We start from the raw sequence: 25,809 nt of genomic DNA on the forward strand, positions 1-25,809 counted from the left end.
CGTGAGGCTGTGCTGACTTCCTGGTAGGGCGGGGCCGGCGCCCTGGGGATTTCCCGCGGTGGTGGAGGCCGATCCCGGGCTGGCGGTGATGGGAACCTGAGGGGGCCCAAGTGGGGGTCGGGGCCGCCGCCGCCGCCTCTCCGCCGCGGTGACAGCCTGTCACTGACCCGCCCGGCCCCGGCGAGGCCCCGAGAGGTTGGTCCCGCCGCGGGGGCAGGGACCGGCGGGGGAATAGGAGCGGTTCCCCCCGGGGACGGAGGCGGTTCTGGCCGATCTTTAGTTTCTCTCCTCAAAATACGTCCGTTCTGGCGGGCGGAGCAGGCCGGAGGGCCTTGTGCGAGGTCCCGGCCGTAGCCGGTGCAGGGGGGCACCCCTCCTGAAGGACCGTGAGCGTAGTTTGAAGGTACTGCGGACGAGCTGGGAGGGGGTCTCAGGCTAAAACTAGCCAAAAAGCTGCGCCTAATTAAGCTGAAAAACCGTGTGAGTTCTTAGAACAGCGATTTGTACGTTAGTGTGGCAAAGGGAAATGAACAAAGTAGGATCGTTGGCATCGGATGTGAAACAAACATGATGGAATGCCGGGGGAGGCTGGGGTACGGGTGCTGCAGGCTGTGGTGGTTCGGAAGAAGGGAGGACAGATGAGTGTTGAGGTAGTCCTATAGTGATGCTTTCCACTTTTAAGAAATTACAGCGTTAAATCCTGGCGTTTCACCTGGTAGGAAAATTACTCTGATCTCCTTAAATCAATTTGCCTCCCCCCGCCCCAGCAATTTAGAAGTGGGAGCAGGTTGGGCTGTCAGCTGTTCCCAGTGAGTGGTTTTAGGAGCTTTTGCATTTCTCGAGGAATCCCCTAATTCCCTCGCTGTCTTACACGGCGTGTGTGCCGTAAAATCAGCGTACTGGAAGCCAGCTCCGGAGAAAAACAGAGTGAGGGGAGGGTTATTATAACAGTCAAGTCTGCTCTGGATTCAAAGGTCAGGTGGTCTTCTGAGATAGCATTTTCTGAGAAGTGGTGTTGTGGATTAAGGGAAGCATTTAATTTCCTGCATATTGGTATGTGATCAAATGTTGCTGCTAATAGTAATAACAGTTGTCTGTTAGCACGTGTATCCTGGTATTTTTATCCTAGAAACCAAAACAAATATAAGATTACTACTACACATTTTTCTTTGACTAATATAGGTATTTTATAAAAGAACTTGCAGTAGAAGTAAGTGTTGATCAGATGATTGCACTATAACAAGTAGGAGGCTATTACCCCAAACCCTAAGCACAATTTTTGAGCCAACAGCTCTGAGTTAAGTCAGAAGGCAGAAAACACTACCTGAGTGAACTTTAGATCAGATTATAAAAGAGTTGTAGCCACCTCCCCCCCCCAAAAAAACCCCACATTTTTTCTAAAACTGCTTCCCACCCCCGCCCCCCCATATGCTACAGTTTACAGTTCAGGAAAGTGTAAAGCTAGGTTATGTTTTACAATGAAAATTAGATAGTAGAAGAGCTCTTTAAAAGAGCAGAGATTAAGCCACAGCTTTGTACAGCAAAGATGGGTAATAAATTAGAGATAATTTTAAGATTGCCTAAATTTCAGCAAATATTCTGATTTGGTTTTCAGTATGTCTCTTTTCTGTGTGGTAGTTTAAGCGTGGAGAAAGTGTGAAATTATCGGGTCAAATACAGGAACAAACTATTTAGTTTACTCGGTGGAGAAATAGAATAAGTTCATTTCACAGTGTTGGAAAAACTGTACGTGAAGTTGCAAACCCAGTAACATTTGTTCCTATTGTATCAATGGAAGCATTGAATTGGGGATTGTGAATTATGACTGGAAAATGTTAAATGAGGAATGTCTGCTTAGGAAAGTGGAAACTATCCTGGAAAAAGTGCAGACCCATTACTGCATGCGCTATTGATATCCGATTGCTTTAGAATAGATTTTGGAGAAAGTAAGCAAAAAGGTACAAGTAAATGGGATAGAATGCAGCGTGGATTTATCTTTTGATGTGCTTTCAGTCTTTCACAGGTATTTTTCTAAGCAGAGGAAGTCTAGATAGAGAGGCCATATTCAATAAAACAGTTACAGTGGCAAAGAGATCCAGTTTGTTGAAATGGTGCAGTCTTACGTTTTTGCTATATGTTTATACTATAATTGCATTAAGTATTTACATTATTATATAATATTTTAATGTGGAGTTCTTGGTGTATAAAATGGTAGATGCTACTAAAATATGACAATACTTTTGTGGAGAAGAAATGAAGTTTGAGAAGGAAGTGAAGTGTAAGTAACTTGAATATTCAAAGTCATCCACTTAGAAGCTGCTAACAGGAGCTTACATTCAAATGACCAGGTTTGTCTGAAATAATGAGATGTAAACCTGAATATAGAATCATAGAACAGCCCAGGTTGGAAACGGCATGGAAAGATCATCTGGTCCAACCTTTTAGTGGAAAAGGGAACCTAGACAAGATTATCTAGCACCCTGTGCAGTTGTGGCTTAAAAACCTCCAGATACTATGTAGCCACCAGGGCCACTGGTTTTAACTTGCCTTTTAATAGCTGTGACAGCTGAGGTGTTTCCCGTTGAATTAAAAGTCAATGCAATTATACAAGGCTTTCATAATACCTTATCACTGAATTTGTGAACTTAGTGAACGCGAATGAATCTGACAGTTGAATTGAGTGGGAGGAAACTTAACGACTGGGAGGTGGTGGGACCTACTGTTTGTTTTACAAAAGAAGATTTAGAAAAATCCCAAAACAAAGCCTCCTAGCTTTCATAAATAGTTGTTCTTCATAAACATTTTGAAATGGGAAGGAATGAACACCAAAAAAGTGTCTATTAAAATAGTACTCGGTGTTCGCATGAGAACATCCGGGTTTTTCTGTAACCTTTGAATATACTTACATTTGGTGCTAGAAAGGTTTAACAGCCAGAAGCAATCTTGCTCCTACTTGTGTTTCTTTGGCAATATTGCTTCTAATTAGATTCTAGCTTAAATTTAATAAGCAGGATTATATGATCTTGAGAGGACAATATTTAATTGATTCCAACTTTTGGATTCCTCTCCCCCCCCCCACCTTTTCCCCTTTTCTGGTGATAGTTGTCAGGGAAAGTAGTTGTGACAGCATCCACAGAAAGGCAAATTGAATATTACGATTCATTGTGAGGAGGATGCATTGGGTTTGCAAATTAGCGATGAAGATACTGGAGTATGAAACTGTTCAGAGAAAGTAAAATTTGTCAAGCACTGTTGTCATACAGCAGGCTTTTTAGTGCTTCTCTAGTTCTTGTGAGAGTAGATGATTTATTGTAAAAAGCTTGAGATTGAAAAAAGAGCCTGTTATACCTAAGGAGATTTTGCTTGGCTCCTCTAGCTCGTCCTTCACGATAGATGAACTACAGTGATCTGGTTTGTGAGCTTAGAGACAGTACTCTCCATTTCCTGGAGGCAGCAAAACGAAAGCGATTTGGAGGTCTGATTTAGCTGATGTGCTGACGTGTTTCTGAAAAAGCCCAAGTATGCTGAGGCTGCAGGGCGGTGCTGTTGTACTCCTGAACTCCTAGGGAGTGCTTTGCAGCTGTGGGCCTTGTCCATACAGAAGGATAAACTGTGGCCAAAGCTAGCAGCTACTGAGATACGTGTATGCAGATTTTTTGCTCTAAAAATGGAGCAAGTATCTGTGAAAAGCGATGTGTTTCTGTGTAGAACAGGCTGTTAGTGACTGGAATCAGAGAGAATCTAAGACTTCTGAGGGAGAGGTGCAAAATGACAGATGCTTAAAGAGAATGGAAGTCTTGCTTGTTCTAGCATCATGCGCCATATACTCCATACTCTGTGTGGAGTTTTTGACGCTGACTGCAGGAGTTCTGTATTTTTTGTTGCTGTGTCTTTTGAAAAAGAAGAAAAAGCAGTACAACTTTTCAGAAATTAAGGTGAGGGCTGCAACACACTCATTCAGGATTCCTGTGGATCAAAGGCATTTCAATTTAATGTTTTATTTTTATGTCTGTATTCATATAGACACCCTTCTATGTAAGGCAAGGTAAACCAGTACAAAAATTATATTCCTATTATTAACAGCTGGAGACTGTTAATACTACCACTATGAAGTCAAACCCCTCAAGTCTGGAAGGTAAACGAAATAAAATGGTTCAGACTCTCAGTAGCCTTGAAGAAAATCAGGAAAATGCCATCTTGAAATTATTTGTGTTTGACATTTGGAAAGATATTGGAAACCTCTCTGTTATCTTTCAAAACCAAAAATGAGGCAAAATGGGAATCTGCTTTATAATGTGAAAAATTTAGTGTAATCCTGCTTTCACTACCTCTCCTGATTTGAGAATAAGATTACCATTTCAAACTACAGAAATCTGTTTGCTATTAGAGCCTCTGCATCCTGTGTTCCTCGTATGTAAAATGTGTTTTATATTTAACTACCTCCCATGGTGTTAATGACTAATATTTGTAAAGTTCTGTGAAGAGAAAAGCTATATTTCTGCCAAGCATTAGTAAGAAATGGGAAAACATTCTTATTCTCAAGAGATTTAATATATTAAATCAAAGCTGTTCTATAACCAACATTAAGCATCAGTGAACAACAGAAGTGGTGTCTGGAAACCATTCTTTTCTACAGTATGTGAAAGAAAACTTAAGTGGTGCTGTCGCTTCAAACTTGTATGCTTATAAACAGTGGGCATAATTATTCCTGCTGGAACGTAATATCAAGTCCTGCCAACAGTGTCTTCAGGTTGTTTGGTTTCGGTTTTTTAAACATTAATTATTTAATACTAACAGCAATACTATTCATTTAACATTTTTTTTTAAGTAAAGATTAAAGTCCTTTTAAGCAGGCCGTTGCATGTGCAGACCATTCCACAAAAATATAAATGTAATGTGTTTCTTTGTCACTGGCAAAAAGCATTAGGGAGACTTTTCTTGGGATGGGATGTGTGGTAAGTGGGATTGTAAAGCTTGCTTTAAGTAGGCGGAGGTGGACATCAGTTGGACTCATAGACATCAACTTGTCTGTGTATTACTTTAAATATTTTAGTGGGAAATCTTTAACTGGTTACTCTAGTACAGATTATTTCATGAATCGCAACTCCAGAGAGATCCAAGTTCACTCATGTGCTTCAGAGTGACAGCTCTGGGGCGTTTGCAGCAGTGCATACAAGTGTATGGGAGAAGCCAAACAGAATAAAACATGGGCAGAGCTCTGTGGTTGGACTCAGTAATTGCTGCCATCCTGCAAGCCCTTCTGGGACTACCAGATTTGAGGAGTCGTAACTTGTGGAATAATCTAATGCATGTATTATGTCAGAAAGTACTTCTTTGGTTGTTGCTTACAGTTCATATTTTTTAAATGATGTAATATAGTCCTGGAGAAACTAAACTTTGATTCCTGTACTTAAAGAATAAAATAAAAGGCTACCGCTGTAGTCGGGGATTTCTTACAGATACAGCCCTATTTTGTAATCTTTGTCTTCTAAGGGTTTCTGTCTGTTGCTTTAGTATCATCAGAGAGCTTCTTAGGGAGAAAGTAGTATTTGTGAGCATGCTTTCTACTTTTTTCTTTTTCCTGACAGCACAACAAAGAGCTGGGTGAATGGTGCATTTCACCATGACCTTTCTAGAAATGCTGATCTCATATTGTTTAATGGCCAGGTTTTATTCTTGTATGAGCTTATATCTGGTTTTGGACTTTTAATACGGGCTTAGCAGGTGCTGGAGTGGAGTAAAAACTTTGCTTTTTTTTTTTCTCTTTTTTCCACTTGAAAATACTTCAGGAAGCTTTGCAGTGTAAAGATATGCTGTTTGGTGTTTTTTGTTTTCTTTCCTTTTTTAGGTTGTGCTGATTTGTTTAGAAAACTTAAAGCAGCATTGCTGAATATATCTAATGTGACTTTTTCCTCATGCTCATCAAATATATACTGTAGTTAGTCGCGCGTATGTTTATAACTTACTTTGAGTCACAATGCACCCATCCAATATGAAGGTCATAGCACTTTTTTTTTCCTTTAGGAAATGCCTGTCATACAGTTCTGTAGACTGGGAGAATTGAAGCCTTTTGAAATATTCAATAAAAGAAATACTCAGTAAGCACTGGCAACAGACTGATGTTTACTAATAGTTAACTGTTAAAATTATTTTGTATCAACTCATACCTGAGATTTGATAAATGCATTTTTTCTTCATTTTTTCTTCCTCTGTAAATTTTTTTACAGTTTTTGCAGTTTGTTTTGAAATGTAACTGCGTAGGGATTTGTAGAATAACTATTATGGGAGAAAATAGGGAGCTATTTAGAATAAAATACGTAAAGAGTTTTTCTTTCAGATTGACTGACAACATCCATCATCTCTTAGAAATCATAGTGGCTTGTTTGTTCTGTGAAGAAAAGGTGCTTTTGGTTTCAAGAGTGGTGCTCCTTTCCAAAAGCAGAAATGTCCTTTAAGAGGTAGGGGGAAGTCCCAAAATACCAGCAGCGTTTTGGTTTCTGAGTGCGTATGCTATGGCTTTTTGAAGTGAATCTTACGCTAAACTTAAAGTAAGTATTTTAATACTGTGTTTCCTTCGTGTGGTGCTCTAAAATTCTGGGTAAATTGGTGTTCAGTGGCATTTAAATTTTGATTTATGTAAATTTGTCCATTTATTTGAAAGTAATGTCTGTCTGAAGTTATGGTTTGGTTTCCATGTTGTTGGGCATGGTGACAGTGGTGATATCCATCATGTTTCTTGTAAAGCTGAAACAACTGCACTTTTTTGTGGCCGTAGCAGTGTAATACAGCGTGTGGATATTATTAATACTTTATGTTAATAGAGATAATGAAAGACAAAGTATATACAATGTGAATATTGTGATTTTTCCCTTCTTGACAGGTTGTTGAGCTTCCAGTACAGAGAAGCATGTTTCATTATGGTTTTATTTAATTTTAATAATTGAAGCAAAAAAGTTTCAAAATTGCACAATTCCTTCGGAATATCCCACTTGCTTTATTTAAGCCTGTGTAAGGTGTGTTGCCACTTTCGTCTCCAAAATGTCATATCTGTTCTTTAAAGGGATGAGCTGAGAGGAAGGTGTCTTACTTGGATACCTGTCTCTCAGGAGAAGTAGGCTTTTATTTTGTAGGCAGTTTGCTGTCACTTAGTTGCAATAAGATTAGTCAAATATGTGTGTATTGGATCTTTCTGAAATAGTTATTTGTGTGTAGAAATTCAGAAAAATGTGTATCACAAGCCCCTTTGAATTATGTGGAATTACATGCTCGTCTTCTAAATAGCATCCAGTGCTGGCTTAGAGAGCAGCATCAGAAAACCAGAATAATCCTGTAACCTAAATGACATCTTTCAAGTAAAAAAAAGTTAGCGTAACTAGTCCTCTTAGTAGGCGTTGGTTAAGCGTACCTGAATTTACAAAACAGCATTTTGTGTATGCTGAGTCTTATTTGGAAGGTCTTGCTCTTTTGGAAGCTTGTAAAGACAGTAACTTTTAATTAGCAAGATACAGAATAAATACAGTCTCATCTTCTGCTGTTGTCTCCTGTTTTTACTTATTGCCACCTCCTGGTGGAACTGATGTGTGTAATAAATAGGGATGTATGATGCTCAAGTTTAGGAGCTATAGGAAAGTGGGGGGATAAAGATGTGTTTTATGTACAAGGTCACACAGTCTGCTGCTTTCTTCAAGAGGTAGTGATAAGCTGTGACACTTCTTTAATAACGTTTGAGTCTAGAGTTCAGGGAAAAGGAGATGTGTTGCCTTGAGAAGGCAAGCTCTTGGAATTTGATGAGACGGGTGAGAAGACTTGCAGAGCTCTTGGTAAAATGGGGGAGGAAAAGCTAGAATGTTAATGGTTGTCTTGGAAGGCAAAATGAGCAATTCCTTCAGTCAGATAATGCAGTTTGAATGATGTGCTTTTGGTCAAGGTCACCTTGTGTGTGGGGGGATACTGTTCTTGCAATGAAGAAGCAGTGGACCTTTTTTGCAGGGTTCTTTCTACTTAAGTATGAGGCAGATAAACGTGCAAAGGAAGCTTAGGCTACCTGTTCTGTTAGAATACATCAAATAGTATACAAGGCATCTGCTCACCTCATGAAGATAACTGTTCAAAAGGACTTCAGTTTTGGTTTGTAGCTTTCTTGTCTTTTTTCACTGTTGCAACTCCATTGCTGTCTATTTAGTATAAACGAGCTGTCACAGGCTTTTATTATGTTGTCCAACTGGCTTGGAGCAAATTGAGACAAATGTGATAACAGCACCATTGTTCAGCTATAGCTGTACTACAGCTCCCTGTAATGCTGCAGTCCGCGTAGCTTCTCCATTGCTAGCACAGCGAGAGAAATCTGACCACATAGATAAGCTCAAGGACAGTTTATCCCTTTGCCTCTTAGTATTGCTAAACAAACTTTTTCCAGCAATATAGACTGTCTTGTTATGCTCATTTCTTTCCTTCAAGCACTTCTGTTGGTTCATTAGCTAATAATCAGGAACCTAAGGATTTGTTCAAGCGGGGGGGGAGGGAAATAAAAACATAAATCTGCTTTTGGTAGAAGTAGCATCGGTACTTTGTTTAAGGGGGGGAGAAGTGTTGTCAGGTGCTGTATAGCATTTATTACTATTGCATATAAATGGAAGGAATCCTGATCTTCATAACTAAACAAGAGTGAGCTGTGTCCTTTTTTGTTTGTTTGGTTTCAGTTTTTTGAGGGGGGGTTTGTTTGTCTGGTTTTAAATCAAACCTGTGAACTTGTTCCTGATATCTGGCAACATTAAGGAAAATGCTGTTGGGGCTTTTCCCTTAAGACCTAGAGTTCAAGAAAGTATATGGAGTTTTTTTTTGAAGGTGCTGTTTTCTTACTGAATGTTTTGCTGGGCCTAAATGATGTGTGTTGTAACAAAAACTCAACCTAATGGTGACTTGCCTCTTGTCATTCGTCTGGATTTGCCTGGTATTTTAGGGTGATACTTTTCTTACAGTCAGATTATTGTCAGTTCTCTCCGTGCATGTTGAGGAAGATCACGTTACTGAGTGTGTTTTCATTCTCACTGAATTACTGTAATTGTTCAGCAGGATGTTTTCTACTGTGGCTAAGTAAAGAACAGTTACTCATACAGCCTCTTTAAGGGCTAATGCAAGTGTACCTTAAGATTCCATTTTAAAGTCTGGGAAAAGTATAAATATTTGCATTCAAGAATGAAGGAAATTTGGTACTTGCACTCAGCAACCACAGTAGTTAGTAGATTTCTTGTAACTGTAATCTTTTTTATTGCTCAGTGCTGACTTGCAAAAACTCTAATACGATATTCCTTTGGAATTCCTTTGGAATTCAAATATTTGGTACCAGCCAAATTATAGGATGGTGTTAAGCCGTAGTGAAAATGAACTTGGGGATTCATAAATCTGATCTGTACTCGAAATGTATTTATCAAGTGACAGTGAAATATGCTGCTTTTCTAACCAGCATATTTTCAATGTAAAATGGGTTTCAAGATTTTTCTGCAAGATTAAGATATTTCCTCATTATTCAATCTTGTCATACTTAGAAACACCCTGCAGTATTATTTTGGGAGGTTTTCAGACTTGAGACTCTCAATGAATTTGTCTCTGTGAAAATCTTGCACTCATATCTGTCTTCTTAACAGCTGTCATGGAGGAGTTGGTAGAGGATGACATCTGTATTTTGAACCACGAAAAAGCAGACAACGCTCATAAGAGAGATGGGGAGATTCCTGTTTCATCTTACAGTGGAGATGAGTCTGTTGCCTCACACTTTGCACTTGTCACTGCATATGAAGATATCAAGAAACGTCTAAAGGAGACAGAGAAGGAGAACTCACTCTTAAAAAAAAGAGTGAGAATTCTAGAAGAGAAGGTAAGAAAAAAGTTGATTTGCCAGCTTCTGGTAGCAGCTACTTTGCTCCTGGCTAGATGGCAGAACAGATGGTTAAGTATTTAAAATATGTACTTAAAATAATTTCCAAGTTAAAAGGTTTTGGTAAATTGTTTTATTTGTTTAAGTGAAACCCGGTGTGTTCCTCTGGTAGTCAAGTTATGTCATACTGGGATTTTTGATTCTTACTGGGCATGCATGTGATGCAGTGCGGTAGTGCCCTGCAAAGGCACTAGCTTTGGTTCAGAAAGATGATGTAGTTGCATTGGATCGTTACTGTATTTCATCTGCCTCTTTATGGTGTTTATTAACTTGGGCACATAGGACTTAATATTGTTGAATAGGGAGGGGCCAAGTCTGTAAACTGTCAGAATCCAGGAACTGCCAATCAAAAGAATCTCTTGGGTTCAGCATACTGAAAAAATAAGGAAAAATCGGTTGTTAAGAATATCTGGCTAGGTCTAGCTAATAGCATTCTCAAACATGAAGTACAGAGTTGCAGTGCTTAACATAGAGGTGTTGACTGGCTATTTTTTGGTGCAGCAATTCTGAAACGTAGAAGAATCTGGCAGTTCATTTTATATGCAGTTTCTCATGGGCTTAGTCTAGTGAAGTTCATTAAAGCTAAAAATTGATTTTTCTCCCTCAGTAAAGAATGCTGTCGCTAAATGTATATCATCGTTCAGTAGTGAGTGTCTTTGTACTGCAGAAGGTCTTGACTTTGATAGATTGCTTTCTTATTAATGTAAGATAGAGATATAGATCCTAGAGTTAGAGCAGAGACATTTAGCAGGACTTAGTCCTAAGTATGTGCTACTGACTCTTAAAAGCTTACAAAGTATGTATTATCTTGTGGCACTGGAACAAAGAGGTTGAGTCACACTCGGTACAATTTTGAAACACTTACTCAGGAATTCTTGGTGACTAGTTTGACAGAATTGACTTTCTGTCAAAAGGCAAAACTTCTTGAGTACTTTCTTTATGTAAGGCCCTAGGGTAGGGATAGGAATAGAGCTCTAGACAGAATATTCTCTGAACCATGCTGTGTGTAACATCTCTTACACGGTTACGCAAAATCACAATGAACAGGACTTGATGACTGTGATAGTCTCCTTTAGTCTTGTGTCTTTTGGTTTGGCCTGGTTCAGTGTAATTGTCTTGAAGATGATACTTTGTTTTCCATAGAGAAAACTTTTGGTATTCGAATACCATAAAAATGTTTCTGTGAGAGAGGGGCATTGAGAAGGCCTAGACTGTTAAGTAATGGAACTGACTTCCAGGCTTTGTTAATGGCTAGTGTACCTGTACAATAAAAAAAATACACAGGGTGTTACCCCTTTTGAATTTTAAATTTCAAAGTGTATGGAAACTTCCAGAAAGTTTGGTAAGGCTTATGTTCTTTCTGAGTGGCTTTATTTGGGGAGGGAGGTGGCATGTAAAGGACAAAACTTAAAATTAGTAGTATGTTTACTTTGAGGGTCAATACGAAAAGCAAGGGGCAGAAGCTTTGTATTTTTATGGCTTCCTTTCCTGAATTTTCTTTTGAGTGAACACCTGAAAGAGGAGGTATTTAAGGTAGATACATTCTGTCACCTTTTTTGTATGAGCGTGTGTGTTTCTCAATTTTTAAGAATATACATATAAATCTATTGCAAATATCTACATTAGGTACACTGAATGTGTTTAAATGCCTCAACGATTTAAAGCAAGGGTGCAGAATAAACAGAACGAAAAGGATAATGCAATACTTAGTCAAAATAAGAATCTTCTATACATACAGCTGTAATTTGATGTAAGACTCTTCTTGCCATCTTATAAAAAATACTGAATATATTTTAACACTGCTCCCTTCTTTCTGACAGTCGAGTTGGTAGTGTTTACTCTCCCTCGCCTGTCTCTTGCCTAGACAGGCAACGAGATAGTGATGACCTGGAAGTTAAGTTATTTGTAAAATAATTCTGCTTTGGTTTTTCTCACAGAAGTACACTGAAAAAAATCCTTAAGTTATGTGTCCTTGAAACAATTATGTTCATTTTCCTCCTAATTTTCTATACGTTATGTCTTTATATGCCTAAAACTCTTTTTCCAAAAAGAAGTTTGTACATCTTCAGAGCCTGGAAAAAATAGGATTAAGGGTTTTTCAGTGTAAGTAAGTAATGGCTTGTGGATGGTTTTTAAGTACATATAGCAATAAACTAGCAAGTGTTAAGCAAGGTTAGAGATTGAAGAATTTGTAGATGGCCTTTGTTGCACTTCTGTAAAAAAATTTGGTCTGTATCAATGTATTCAATTAATTTATTTTCTAAACTAAAAAAATGCAGTTCATTTTATGTTGCAGAATGTACTACTGCACTTTCTAAATTTTGCCATTCTCAGTATAACATATGAAACTTCTTATTTCTCATGTTTGTTAAACTTTTAGCTGCTTGGCTCCCGACTGGAAGAGGAATGCAGTTCAGTTGGACGTGAACAAGTAAATAAGGCATACCAAGCCTACAGAGAGGCCTGCATTGACCGAGATAATCTGAAAAGCAAACTGGATAAGATGGTATGCCTTTTAAAGTAATGACGTAAAAGCATGTTCTAGAAGTACTGCATAGTTAGTAAGTGTTTACTGTAGAATGATTTTTATTTGCTGAAGATCTGTGGTGTTTATAAATTCTTTAGGTTTTTGAAGAACATGACAATACTTCATGTAGGAATAGCAGTTTTAGGTATCTCAATTTTATTACTGGGCTAGGCTAATGCTAAAAAAAGCAATAGTTTCCTTGTTTTGGTTTGGTTTGTTGTTGTAGTTTTTGTTTTTTTAAAAAAAAAGTTGAATTGTCAGGTGTGATAGAAAAAAGCTTCACAAATGGTTTCCCCCCTGAAAATAGATGAAAGAAAGTGCGGAATCCTTGAAAACCTTGAATGAACAGTTGCAGTCTAAAGAAGTAGAGCTGTTACAACTAAGAACTGAAGTGGAGACTCAACAAGGTATGTATGCATTTGGTTACTTCATCTTAATGTATATTGACTAGTCTTAGTGGTTATATTATGATCTCAGGGCATGAAGATGTTTAAACCTGTATAGTGGCTAGGTAAGAGAGGAGTATACTCCTCTGCTGCAATGAAATATGTTGAGCTTGTATATGGGTTCATTCTTGTAAATGGTGACAGGCATGTCTTGTTACAGATGTGGAGCTCTGTGGTAAAGATCTGAGGCTGTCATGTTCTTCCACTGCAGGTTATTTAATAATTTGAGAACTGTGTACAAACTGACAGTCCAGTGTGCTAGCCATGTACACATCTCTGGAGCCTGCCACCTATTCCTCAGGGTGAGGCAGGAGCATACTTGTTCAAGTATCAAACACTATCCAGGCGATATATCTTTCTCTGGTACCTGTAGATGATCTGGTGTATTCCTTTGTCTCACTCATTGTTGGCATATGAGAGGTACAAGAGGATGTTGTACAGCCATAGCTGCAGTCGACAGCAGCTATTTAAAGGGCTGGAGGGTGAGGAAAGGTAGAAAGATGGTGGCTGTAGAGAACTTGGTGGAAAGAGAAAGAAACGGTGTATGCTGGCAATTCGCAAAGCACAAATCCAGGTTCTGTTACTGCCATCGTAAAGAGTGCTATGTACATGATAGGTATGTCGAACAAAACACTATGGAAGAAGAAAAAAAAATCTTTTCATAATGTACTGTTACAAGAAAAGAGAAGAAGAAAATGGACTGGATTTGAGGTTCTGTACAAATGCAGTCATTTGAAGGATGCTTGTAAGTATTGCTGTGCTTGAATTGGATTACTTTCCAAGAGGACCTCAAGGACGTAATGCACTACTTCAGCTGCACAAGTTTCTAAACCTGGAAGAAAAAAATCACATGTAGTAGCATCATTGTTGAGGAGATCATGGTTTAAGGAGGTAAGAAGTGCAGAGCTCATGAAGAGAGCTCCGAGAGCCTTATTTAGTAATCAGTTTTACTTGTAAGTGGGCTCTGAGTACTTTGTTTAAGAAAAATCAGTGTAGCTTAAGCTTTTTCAACTTGTTAAATCTGGAAGTGAGTGTACCACGTAGTTGAAGACTTGGGGGTTTTCTTCCTGTCATGTTCTTTCTTCTCTTCCTGTCTAGCTGGCCTCCTACTACTGATCTAATGCTAGGATCATCTTAGGTTGCTTCTTAATAGACCCCATGTGAATTTTTTCTGTCTAGTAAGAAGACTTATTTAACTTCCAGGCTTCAGCCTTTTGTTTCAATTGTATCTTTTGTAGTTCTCTTTGGAACTTCTTGATATTAAATTTGGGGAAAAACTTAAGGTAAATTATATAATGATATAAATCTGAGGGAGGAAAAGGATCATGTTATTCAAACCATGTAAGAAGCAGGCAAGTTGGTGTATGTATCATGCGTGTTTGCCATTAACCGATTTTTGTATTTCCAGTGCCTTCTTATTCTGTTACTTCCTTTTTCTTTATTTAAAATCTCCAGTGCATTTTTGGAAGGTAGGGCTTCATACTTTAAACTAAAAAAATTGACTACTACTTTGCCAAGAACTTTACCAGTGTTACTATTTCTCTGTTGTTATAGACTGCAGTTTTATCAGCATGTACGGGGTAATTTTTTGTGGGGCCTGGGCTGGTTAAAGTGAAACTTAAATATTGAGTTATATTTCTTGAATAGAGACAGAAATGCGATTGTCTTGCATGTCTTCTTACAGTGATGAAAAATCTGAATCGTACTCAGTCCAGCTGGGAATTAGAGAAGCTGAGCAGTGACCTGGAAGTCCAAGGTCTGAAGCAGGATCTAGAAAAGCTCAAGCAAGAGTACAACCTTCTCCAAAAGGAGTTGCAAAACTACAAGCAGAAGGTACCTTTATTTTTTAGGGGTTTTTGGTTTAATGAATTTGTCTGTTTTATAACATTATTTTAAATGTCTTATTTAAGCAAAATAAAGGGTAAGCACAGAGATATCAAGTGTATAACTGGGTGACAGATGAACGTCCTAGTAAAATTAACCTGCAATATTCTCATAGACTGCTTGTTTCTTGGAAATAGTACGCTTATATAGGTGAGATTTCCCAGCCACTGCCCATATAACAACAGAAAATAAAGCTTTACAATTTAAGTAGTTGATCAGATTGAAGTGTTCTATGCTCATATTTGTCTTGGGCTGGACTTCTTCGAAAGTTTGGGCAAGACATGGTTTGTTTTGTGGTTTTTGTTTGTTTATTTTTGTTTTAAAACAATAGAATGCTTATGCTAAAAGGTATAATGAACTTTGTTTAAGGAGCTTTAGCACAGTAGGGTAGTTGCACAAAGCTTGTCAGGAAAGCGGATTTTTCTAACAAGGTTTCCAGAATCTTGCTATACCTCTTTTAGTGCCTTTCCCTGCCATTTCTAGGGCAAGTGTGTGTTGTGAGGGACTCATTGTGTCATGTAGGTGTGCTTAGGACCTCAAAAAGGAAATTAAGGTAACTTAACAGTAATAAAGTACATTAAGTTTAAAAGAAAACAGACTGGTGCATGCTTACTGCTTTATATGATAAAAGGTACAATGACAGTCTCTAGGACTCTACAGTCACATTGAAGTTACAGAATAAATTTAAAAGATTTAAATGTAATTTTTTGAAGAGGCAGATGATTTTAGGTTCCTTATGGTCATTAATAATTAAGATTATGTAATTCTGAGTCACATAATATTCGAGTGAGCTGATATTCAGGGTTTGTACAACACAACCTCTGCTGGGCATTCAGGGACCAGGCTAGAGCTAGCCTGAAGTAAAGCCCTTCTCCCCTGCTGCCCTCAAAGCATATATAGTTGGGGCGTTGGGTTCTCAGCAGTGAATGTGCCTCTGTGGATCTGCTGCTGTCATGCCACGTTCCTAGTTTACATCAATTATCTTGTCTCAGGTTTAGTCTGTGTGTTTTCCACTAGGTGGGGATAAAGCATGTTACCTGGAAGGCATGTGAGGTGTTTTGTTAACTTCCATTCCTGTTGGATGTTTTGATTTGTATCTGGAATTCTTTTAGGTGTTTTCAATAATCTGTGTATTCTGAAAGGATACTGTAACTTGTGTGCAGTTCTAATGTCTTCAGGTAGCTCTTTGGAATAGAGTAACAGCTATATAAATAATTGAAGATTGCAGATTGTATTGAGAGAATGAACGTTGCTAGAAAGAACAAATTAAAATAACAGTTAAAAGGAATGCTAGACATGACACTTTAAATAATGCTGATGTCAGCAGCTTTTGTTGCAAAGAACAAATATAAGGAACAGCTTTTTGCCTTTTTAAATATAATTTCTTCTTGATCTTGGTAACTGCTTAATGTAGGAAGTAAAAAGGTACAAGTTTTCAGATGTGGGGTAATTGAACCTCTGGGTAGTGGTGGTAAAGTCTTCAGGAGGGGGAAAACTGTCAGGTGAAAAACAGGGAAATGTGATTAGCGGGCAATGACAAGTCAGCATTGTTTCAAACACAGCTGGTATTTTTGTTATTACTGTTTTTAATTACGTTAGCATTTTCAGATGTTTTCTATGTTAGGCAAGTATACTTTCTATTTCGATATTCATGTTTTGCATTATAGTTGATGCAGTGTGTACATTATATTGACAACTTGCACGAAATGTATATAGTCCATCATGAAGCCACAGAAACAGGTATCAAATTCGTAACAGCTTAGGCTGGAGGAAACAGAGCAGGAAGGGATATGAATGGGAACTCATCACAGGTGAGGGTCTAATAGAAACATGATCAACAAGTCAAACATTAGGCTCACTTAAACAGTCCTGTGAACGTCAGCGAGGCTGCTTGTACACACGATTTAAAGCAGTCTTTCAGACTCAAGGGATAAATTATGTTCTATCGTAAAAGTAACTTGTGGAAGTAAATCTATACTGAAACAGCTTTCTGTAAATTAAAGGTCTTTATATACTGGTGCAGGGAAAGAACAAGAGAAGACTGAGTATTCTTGTTTGGTTTTTTTAATGGAAGTCAAAAGCTTTTCTCAATTTTTGCTTTTCAAAGCATCACAAATTCCAAAAGCTCAGATGTTTAGAGAGAGAGAGAGAATATGAATGGTGGTAGCTGAGCAATGCTTTTGTATAAGCAGGTAATATACGCATTTTTAAGTGGAAATTCCTATGGTCTTTCTGTCCATTTTGAAAACTACTGCAGCCAATGCAAATGAAGACTACTTCAATTCTGAATTTTAGTATCAGCAAACTTGTAGTTTCACTGCAGTGTTTTTAGATAGAAGATCTGAAATCATATGTTCATTCTTTCTCTTATCTTCCCCTCACTCGGTTATGCAGGACCAGGCTCAAGATGAAAATCCATTAAATGGAGGCCTTCTTCAAAGGTAAGACATCCAGAGGTATGAAAATCAAGTGGCATTCATGTTTTATTTCTAGTTCACTGAGGGACAGTTATTTGAACAAAAATTCTTCCAAATTACATAATCTAATTTCAAGCCTAGGTATATTGATTTAGGAAGATCATTGTATTTTTTGTTTCTTCGTTGTGTTGGCAGTCCAGGATGATGATGATAAAGTATTTACATCTCCAGATTGTTGTACTGAAAATGAAAGTTAAATGATCTTGTATTTACAAATCAGCTTTTTATCAATTAGTTGACTTGAGAAGGTGCTAGATAAATTTCCAAGTCTCATCCCAGCTATTAAATACCTTCATTCTGCGTATGGGGAGGTTTCTGTGTTTGTGTAGGTGATGGCTTCAGATCTCTTGCTTAGTGTTGGAACATATATTCTTATTTAGCGTAGTGCAATAATATTTGTACTAGAAGACATTTTAAAGGTTGGGATTTTTTAATATTGGGAAGCCATTGTGAGACCTATTAAAAAAGAAATATCAATTTTCCAGAAAAATGCGAACATATCAGAAAGCATTTGTTCTCATTTTGTACCCATTCAAATAATAATTGTGCTTATGATCAAAACTGTCTTGAGTATGTGGGCCATATTAGAAAGAGTATATATCCTTTAGTTCTTTATGCAAAAGAACAATTCATGTATGCATGAAATGTTCTGTCTTGCAGAAACGAAATACTAACTGCATCTCTTACACCGTTATGCCTGTTCGTGTACTTACACGATTTTCCACAAGAGGGAAGAGTGGTCCTTTGTAATGACAGATTGTTTAGCGTAATAGCTTGTTGCTTACTTGGCTATTGAAGAGATGGGAAAGGAGATCAGTCACTGAAAGAGAACAGCACAGATATGAGAATAAATATGTTCTCTGGTGTAATGATGGTAATATTATACACACTTTACACAAATTACACTTTCACCTTTCACCTTGCAGGCTGACACTTTTTCTTGTGGTTTCTGCTGCAGTTTCATAGTCAGTCTTACATGCCTGAAAAAAAGGTGTTATCTCAAGGTAGAGCAGTTATCTTTTTGATCTTCCAGAGCAGATTTATTCCACAAAGTGACGTTCAGGTGGCAACCATCTGAATTAGCATATGTACAGTATAATGTTCATTGTAATGTGACATAAATAATGAATGTGTAACATGTGCTGAATATGTAAGCCCATCCAAAAATCTGTGGAAAAATTGAAAAACCTCTTATGCGAAACACTTGTAGCAAACAGTCCTGCTGTTTATGGGAGATGGAGGCATTTGCAGTTAGCTAACTCTTTTGAAAGTAATTGTTTTGCATTTGTCAGCAGCCTGCAAATCTGACTTTAAATTCTTGGTTTGCAAACCTACTTTGTTGCAGATTTAGATGGGCTATCATATTCAAGGTTTATATTACATGTTAGAAGGCAGTATAGGATAAACTTCCAAGCAGGTAGAATCCTTGGTCTTCGATTGCAAATTCGTTGAAAATTAGGCTTTGTGATGGGGTTCTAGGTCAGTATGCACAAAAGCAATTACGATAAATTATGTGTGATTTAAGTGGAATTCTGGTACCTGTATCCCTTTGCCAGGTGCTTTTGAAAGCCTTAAATGCATGTTAAAAAAATTCATCTAAGCACTTCTCTTCTGGTTGGTGGCAGACACTGAACTGTTCTTATATTTACCAATCTATATTAAATATTGGACAGTTCTGTTTTGATACAACTAAAGTCTGTTTGCTCTTACTTCTGAGACCAAAACACATGGATAAATGAAGTGTGGTTGCCACATCAACTTCATTTTAAAATTTACATGTCTTAAAAGTTCAAAGAGCCAAATGGATTCTGTGGTGAAAAGGCCACAGGTTTAGCTGAACTTCTTGAAAATCAGTTCTGCAAATTTTAACTTTTTATCTGTCAGAACTGCTGATACCTAATACATTACCGATTAAACTCTCAACTTCCTCTGTTCTGTAAAAGAACTTTTTGAATCTGAATTCTTGTATCCTGGGGAAATATCTCTGTGCATAGAAGAAAGTTTAACTTCTTTGTTTTAAGTGAGCTCTTTTAGTGTTAACTTGCAGAACGGAATAATAGCTGTTTCTCATACTGCTTTTGAACATATTAATGTCTGATAAATTTAATGCAGGGGTGATCCTGAATTGCTATTTCAGAGGGATAGAAATCTGTATATATGCATGAGTGAAAAGATGGTTGGGTGATAGCTCAATAGTTCTTAGTCATCTCAATGATAGTTTGAGGTACTGAACTGTTTTCAGATAAACATCTTTGAGGTGAATATAGTGAGGCAGAAAGAAATATTTTGAAAACTCTCATCCATGATACTGGTCCTCAATAAATGTTTTCGTGGAACGTTAAGCATTTAAAAAAAAATTAAATCAATGATTTCATGTTTAAGTTGAAGTAACGGCATCCTTATGTCTTTGAACACGAAGTTCACTATTAATCAACATAAATGTGGTGTTCAGTGAGCCTTGGCTCAAAATTTTACCAAGAAACATATGGTGATGCTGATTTCTCTGATCTTTTCTTTTCGCCATTCTTGATTTTCTTACCAGCTCATAACCTGAAACTTTTATGTTGGAACAGTGCTGCTGTTGCTAAATATGTTTCCCATATTATGCTGTCTTATCAGAGAATGGCTTGGGTTGCTATTTTTTACACTGTCTTCATAAGGCAGTGTATTAAAATAAATTTGAATATGAAACGGCATGTTTTGTATTTTTGTTTGGTCTGTGTGTAGGTGCTTGGTTTGGATCCGGGGGATCTAGTCCAAATCCACTGTTTTAAAAGCGTTCCTTTGGGATTATAATTTTATGGGATGGTTAGTTTCAAGTAATGAAATTGGGGAATATGCTTCCTATTTCTCAATTCAGGGAACTTGAAATTATTAGTATAATCTCATATGTTAATATATAGTACATTGTATATTGTAATATGGAAGAGTCAAATAAAATAGACAAAGGTCCCTCAGTTTGAGATAATTCAAATTATCTCAAATACTGCTCAATTCATTTTGAATTATGGTACTCTACCAAAATTTAAGTGTATGTTGGGCAAAATCAATTTGTTAACAGTTAATGCTTGATAAGCATATTAATAGCCATAAGGGTGCTTTAGAGGTGGCAATTATTTAACTTCAAAAAAATATTTTTTTTTAAAGTGTGCAACAAGCATATTGGGACCTGAAGAGAGAAATGTCAAATTTACGTCTAGTGACTGACACGCAAGCTGAGGTTCTACGCAAGCTGAAAACGAACCCAACAACGACCAAGAAAGGCAAGTCAGTGTTTGCAGTAACAGACCTTACAAATACAAACCAAGCTGTACCATTTTAAAAAGAAAATAGCTATCATATCTTATCAGAATCTCATCAATTGAAGTTGATAAGCTAGACTATATTATGGTTCCAGCCTACCCATTTTCTGCTTTTGCTTCTGTCTCATACTGGTCAACTTCACACATAAAGGTGTTGCTGATGTGTTTTTTCTTCAGTACTGTATTCTGTTCCCCTTGTGGCTTTTTTCTCAGTCAAGTGTTGCTTATGTGGACAAGGCTGAGGTGTTAAGTTTACTCGTATTTGACCTTTTACCACAACTACTTCATATTGGGGGGGGGAATCTTTTTGCAAACGCAGCCTTATTTTCCCAGTATAGAATATATAAAGTATTAAATGGGCCACACTTTAAAATCAGACTTTAATAGACTGACATTCCCTTATGGTTGCATGTTTCCTTATGTTGGCATTCAGAATAGTTGCCTTTTCTAGCAAAATGCTAGGCAAGATGACATTTTCTGAATGTCAGCTACTGAGGCTGCAAAACTGCCTTATTTCTGCTGCTGCATTGCAAATAATTAAGGGGAGACTAACGTCCACATGAAGTACGCATAATTTCTGTGAGCAGTGCATCAGGTGGTTCTTCAATTTCACACGAGTGTTTCTCTCCAGCCAAATGCTTTACGAGAGAGCGTTCTTACTGTGGTGGGGCCGGACTATCAGCCTGACTGTTTATGGCAGGGTTCATTTCCTTTGTTTGCTGCTCACTTCCGTTGTGGTATTTACTGTGTTCAGAATAACAGAAGATACCAGTGAAAGACGGTGACCTTGGTTACAATATATTGGTGACAGCCTCTGATGTCCCTATCCTTTACAAGATCAAGACATTTTGTTTCTAAACAGCTTTGATTGGCTCAGTGAGATAACGGTAGGATTCACCTCCAGGTCAATCAGTGCTGTGGCCTGTGGCCAGCAGTGATTAATGATCACTGGCACTGGTACTTGGCTGATAAAATTATCCACAGGTTTTGTAGACTTGGTCGTATTGTTACCAGGTGAGTCCGTGTTCCGACAGTTCTAAGACACATTTGTCAAATAACCTCAGCAGAGAAACTGGGAACTGAATGAGTTTTTCATCCTTAAGCCTGTCGAGGTTTGATGTGATCATGTAGTATCTTTCCGTCCTTTTTAATTTGGAATTACCTGTCTTGCCACTGCACACGTACTGATTTTTCTCTTCTACTTGGTGAACGGTCCGCTTTTCTGGAGTTGCTAATGCAGTTGTACATCCACAGCTATAAAAGGCATTGTTGATTAATTGTGAAACAATGGATTTTTGCTTTCTGCTCTGTAGGCTTTTGTCAGTAATTTTTTCAGAAGTATGTGAGAGTGGACAGGTTGGGCAGAAATGAAAACTGTATATTTTTTTTTGTTGTTTACTTTGCTTGTCAGCCACACTTACAAACACAATGTGCTTGTATTTATAGAAAAATCGGGTAATGCAAAATACGCGTAGAATTGACTTAAAACTTCTACTTAGCTGTCACTTATGTATGGAGGCATTTTCAACAAATGTGTGTCCACTTATGGGGGTTTTGTGTTTGCGTTTGGGTTTTTTTGGGGGGTGGTGGTGGTGGTTTGTGGGGTTTTTTTCTCCATTTTCAGTGTATTCCTTTTTTTTTTTTTTTTGAGCTTCTAAAGGTCTGTAGACCTCAAATTCCTTGTTACACCTGTCAGCACAAAGCAGCCAAATCCAGTTCCTTAGCCTGCCTTTCGGATGTGGTGCCTGTGCTATTGGAAGGTGCTTCTGGCTGACATTTGCAAATTGGGTACCTCCTTTTAATTTTTACTGACAAATGGAAGTTGTATTCTTCAACTAGGATACTGCCTCCTCTTTCTGTCACTTAAGAAGTAAAGTTACGAATCACAGTTCGTACTCCAGGTTCATAGCTATTCTAGAAAACTACTTGCAAGACTTGCAGTTTCTTTAACCGCAGGAACCATGCCATGTTTATGTAAATTACTGACCATCTGTTCAGATGTGCATTGAAGGTGCAGCTCTTTTGTTTCAGGTAGATGCTGTTCTGTTGCAAAGTCCTTCCCTTCCTACCATGGTTTAAAACTCCCCTGGAATTTCAGATGGCTGAACGCTGCAGTCTGTCGCTTTACTTTCAGAAGTCAGATAATAGTGGAGCACAGAGAACCTGTGAACACCATGTGTTTCCCTCTCGCTGCTTCATGGACAGTGAGAATTCAGGTTCTTGGCAGCCTGAGAACACAACTTGTTAAAAGAATCAGTAGAGTAGGAAGAAGTGTGCTACGTGTAAGCAGTGTTCTGAAAATCTTCAAGTGCACGAAAATCCTCTCTGTTTCAGCCTTCATTCCAGTCTTGTCGAAAAAGATCATCAGTGTATTTGTGCTCACGTGGGAACTGGGAGGTTTCCTTGGTGTCGGGTGTATTTTAGACATTGTGATTTCAGGATTTCTGGTTCGCGTTGCAAAATCAGACCGAGGAGTTTAGTATGTTCAGTTAATAACTTTTAAGTAGGTAGTGAAGTAAAATATGGTCTGACAATTTGTAGCCTGCAAACCCTGCATTTAACGTACCTGCTATATGTAGTACCTTTGGAGTATATGAAGAATGCATTACATAATGTAATTTTAAAATCATTTTTATCTTCTTTCTTCAGCTGCCCCTGCTGCACCAGTACAATATGTTGACTCGAACATTTCGAAGCTGAATTTGACATCTGGGGTAGCCTATAAAAAACTCTCACAAAGTGATAAAGCACTCTGCAACGCTGTGTCTCCCCCTCTGCCGAGAGATGTAAAAATCCCATCTGAAAGGGTGACTCTACAAGCATGGACAGATGAGAGACCCGTTCCAGTTGACGGCAAAACGTTTCAGGAGCACCATTCTTACGGAAAGAGCTCTCTGGAAGATAATTCCTGGGTATTCCCAAGTCCTCCAAAGCCTAATGAGAATGTCTTTTGGGAAATGAAAAATAAAACCACCTTGTTAAACTGTCCAGCAGATTACCTGGATCAGTGTAATCAAAACTGTTTGCCCAAGAGCTAAACAATTTTTAGAATGAACTGAGGCTTTTTTAGAATGGTTCTGAATAGGCACCTTAATGCTTGAACTCTTAAAGAGGGAAAACAAATTACCTGAAATGTCCTTTCTTTAGTTTTGAAACAGAAAGCCTAGTCTTCCTCTGCTGTAAATCAGGAGCAAGTTCCTTGAAGTTAAAGCTGTGCTGATATAATGTAAATATAAAGAAATCTAGTAAGGGGCCTAGATAGTTGTGTACTGCAAATGGCGTACGTTTGCAAAAGATTACACTGAAAAGTGAGTTCTTGGAATAAAACAAAGTAATCCAGTTCTGTATTTGTTTGCTATTTGTATGTTATCAAGAAAATACTTGGTATCCTGTGTTAAAACTTGTACCAGCTCGGAGTTTATGGTTTTACAGGGTGGTTTTTTCCAGAGTAGGACGTACAGCAAAGAATTGGATTATCTCTCCCTTCCTCCTTTCAGTGAACTTTCTGATTCCTCTGTTTCAGAAATGCATTTTTTTACATAATTTTTAACCAGGAAAGGTGAGAGTTTTTTGGGGGGTGCGTCAAAATCTTGATTTATGTTAGATATAGTGGCAGAGAGAAAAACCACTCTTAGGCTGTCCTGTTTAGATGGCACCACTTTGGGCCTTAATGTGAGTTACGAGTAATCATGAGTAATGCTGCTGAATGCTGTGAATCCTGGATGTTCAGCTTGTTTCCTTCAGTTCACGCTGTAGGAAACAGACTTAATTCCGTGCACGGCAGTGCCCGCCAGAGTCATCCTGGTCACAGCACAGTTCTCCTCCTTGTGCCTCCTTTACACAGCACCAGAACCTTGACTTTGTATTCGTGTGGTGGTGAAGGCTACTGACTTTTCTTTTATTAAAGAAACAAAGCCTTAATTTAATCGGACTAGGTGTTGTAGCATTGTTGACACACATCAGAAGTATTTTTGTGGTATCTTTAGTATGCCACTACGAACTAGAGTTAATTTGAATTGCAGCTGTCTGCTTTATAGATTATGGGTGTCTGAGTACTATCTTTTTATTCTCTTAGGCCAAGAACTGTCTTTAGACAAACACAATTTATGCCTTTTTTTTTTTTTAAACTGCTCTGCTTCATATCTGGCTTAGTGCAACAGGGTTAAGTGAAATGCCTTTGACTGCTCCATACGTTGAAGAAAAATGCTTTGTGTGTTAGATCCGCGATACCTAACTTGTAACGGGTGGGAAGATACTAAATATGTTATTTATAGATGGGTGGGTGGGTGAAGTATTCAACTTCACAGGTCCAGCTTAAGATCAGTGTAATAAAAATTAATCTCTCAGTTTTTTATTAGCAAATTATCTTAAAATTGCTCTTAAAATACGTGAGGAAGCTATGACTGTAGCGCAGTCGTAGTAATGATGGGCTGTAAAAGTGTTACCAAGGTGCTACATGACCTGTGTGGTTCCAGACACTTTCCTCCCTGCGGAGTGAGTCCTTCATGTGATGCCCATGTTCTCTCTTTCAGTTTGTCTATCAAAGTTGAAAAAATGCCTTCCCGATACCTTCTTCTGTATTAGTGAACAGCATACATAAATAATGTTTCCCATTCACCAGATATTGTTTTTATCTTTCTATTATCTTGCTCACGTATCCTGGCTTGTCTGTGTGATTAATGGAAATGGTGTCAGATGCTGGAATTTATTCTGACCAATGAACACAGCTGACTCAGGGGAGTACAATCTCTTGGAAAGTAATAGAACAAAACCCAATATGCATAAAACAAATCCAAGTCACTAGGCTTTCGCTGATAGAACCAACTACCTGTGTAATAACAAAGCAGCAGAAAACATTTCTCATGTGGCTGCAGAAGCTGTATGGTATCTAGTTCTAATGTAGCTTACTTTTGGGGGTTCCCCACGTCAACGTGACGGAGTTTTTTGGGTTTTTTTTATTAAAAGTAATGTATTATCCAATGGACATCAATATGATTAATACTTTGATTTGTGCAATGAAGGAATTCTACTGTGTAAGATTTCTAATAAATTTATTTTTGCTTGAAATTGGTTTCACTTACACATCTCCTCTCGGTTTTTAAAGCAGGATAAATTTTTATGCCAATTTCTTGATTGTGTAAAAGGTCATTACAAATATAAATGACTAATCTGAAGGTCGTTTCCCTCCATTGAGGAAGAAACCAAAATCTTCTGTAGGCCGCTTCGATGTATTCTCTTA

At 38.0% G+C, this 25,809-nt stretch overlaps 1 protein-coding gene across 4 annotated transcripts; it reads left to right on the forward strand.

Annotated features, from left to right (window-relative positions):
* On the forward strand, positions 1–25,637 carry AZI2 (5-azacytidine induced 2). Of its 4 annotated transcripts, none has more exons than XM_064444236.1 (8): positions 1–23; positions 9,645–9,874; positions 12,315–12,440; positions 12,769–12,868; positions 14,592–14,740; positions 17,186–17,232; positions 20,416–20,531; positions 23,220–25,637. In XM_064444236.1, the coding sequence occupies exons 2-8, from the start codon at positions 9,650–9,652 to the stop codon at positions 23,606–23,608; spliced, it is 1,152 nt and encodes a 383-aa protein (XP_064300306.1). In that variant the 5' UTR covers positions 1–23; positions 9,645–9,649; the 3' UTR covers positions 23,609–25,637. The 4 variants fall into 4 exon arrangements, with proteins under 4 accessions (XP_064300306.1, XP_064300304.1, XP_064300305.1 ...); XM_064444234.1 differs by lacking the exon at positions 1–23 and adding an exon at positions 30–195; XM_064444235.1 differs by lacking the exon at positions 1–23 and adding an exon at positions 202–403.
* The last annotated feature ends 172 nt before the right edge of the window (positions 25,638–25,809 follow it).

The sequence above is a fragment of the Phalacrocorax carbo genome, chromosome 2 (assembly GCF_963921805.1).
Source record: "Phalacrocorax carbo chromosome 2, bPhaCar2.1, whole genome shotgun sequence".
Lineage (NCBI taxonomy): Eukaryota > Metazoa > Chordata > Aves > Suliformes > Phalacrocoracidae > Phalacrocorax > Phalacrocorax carbo.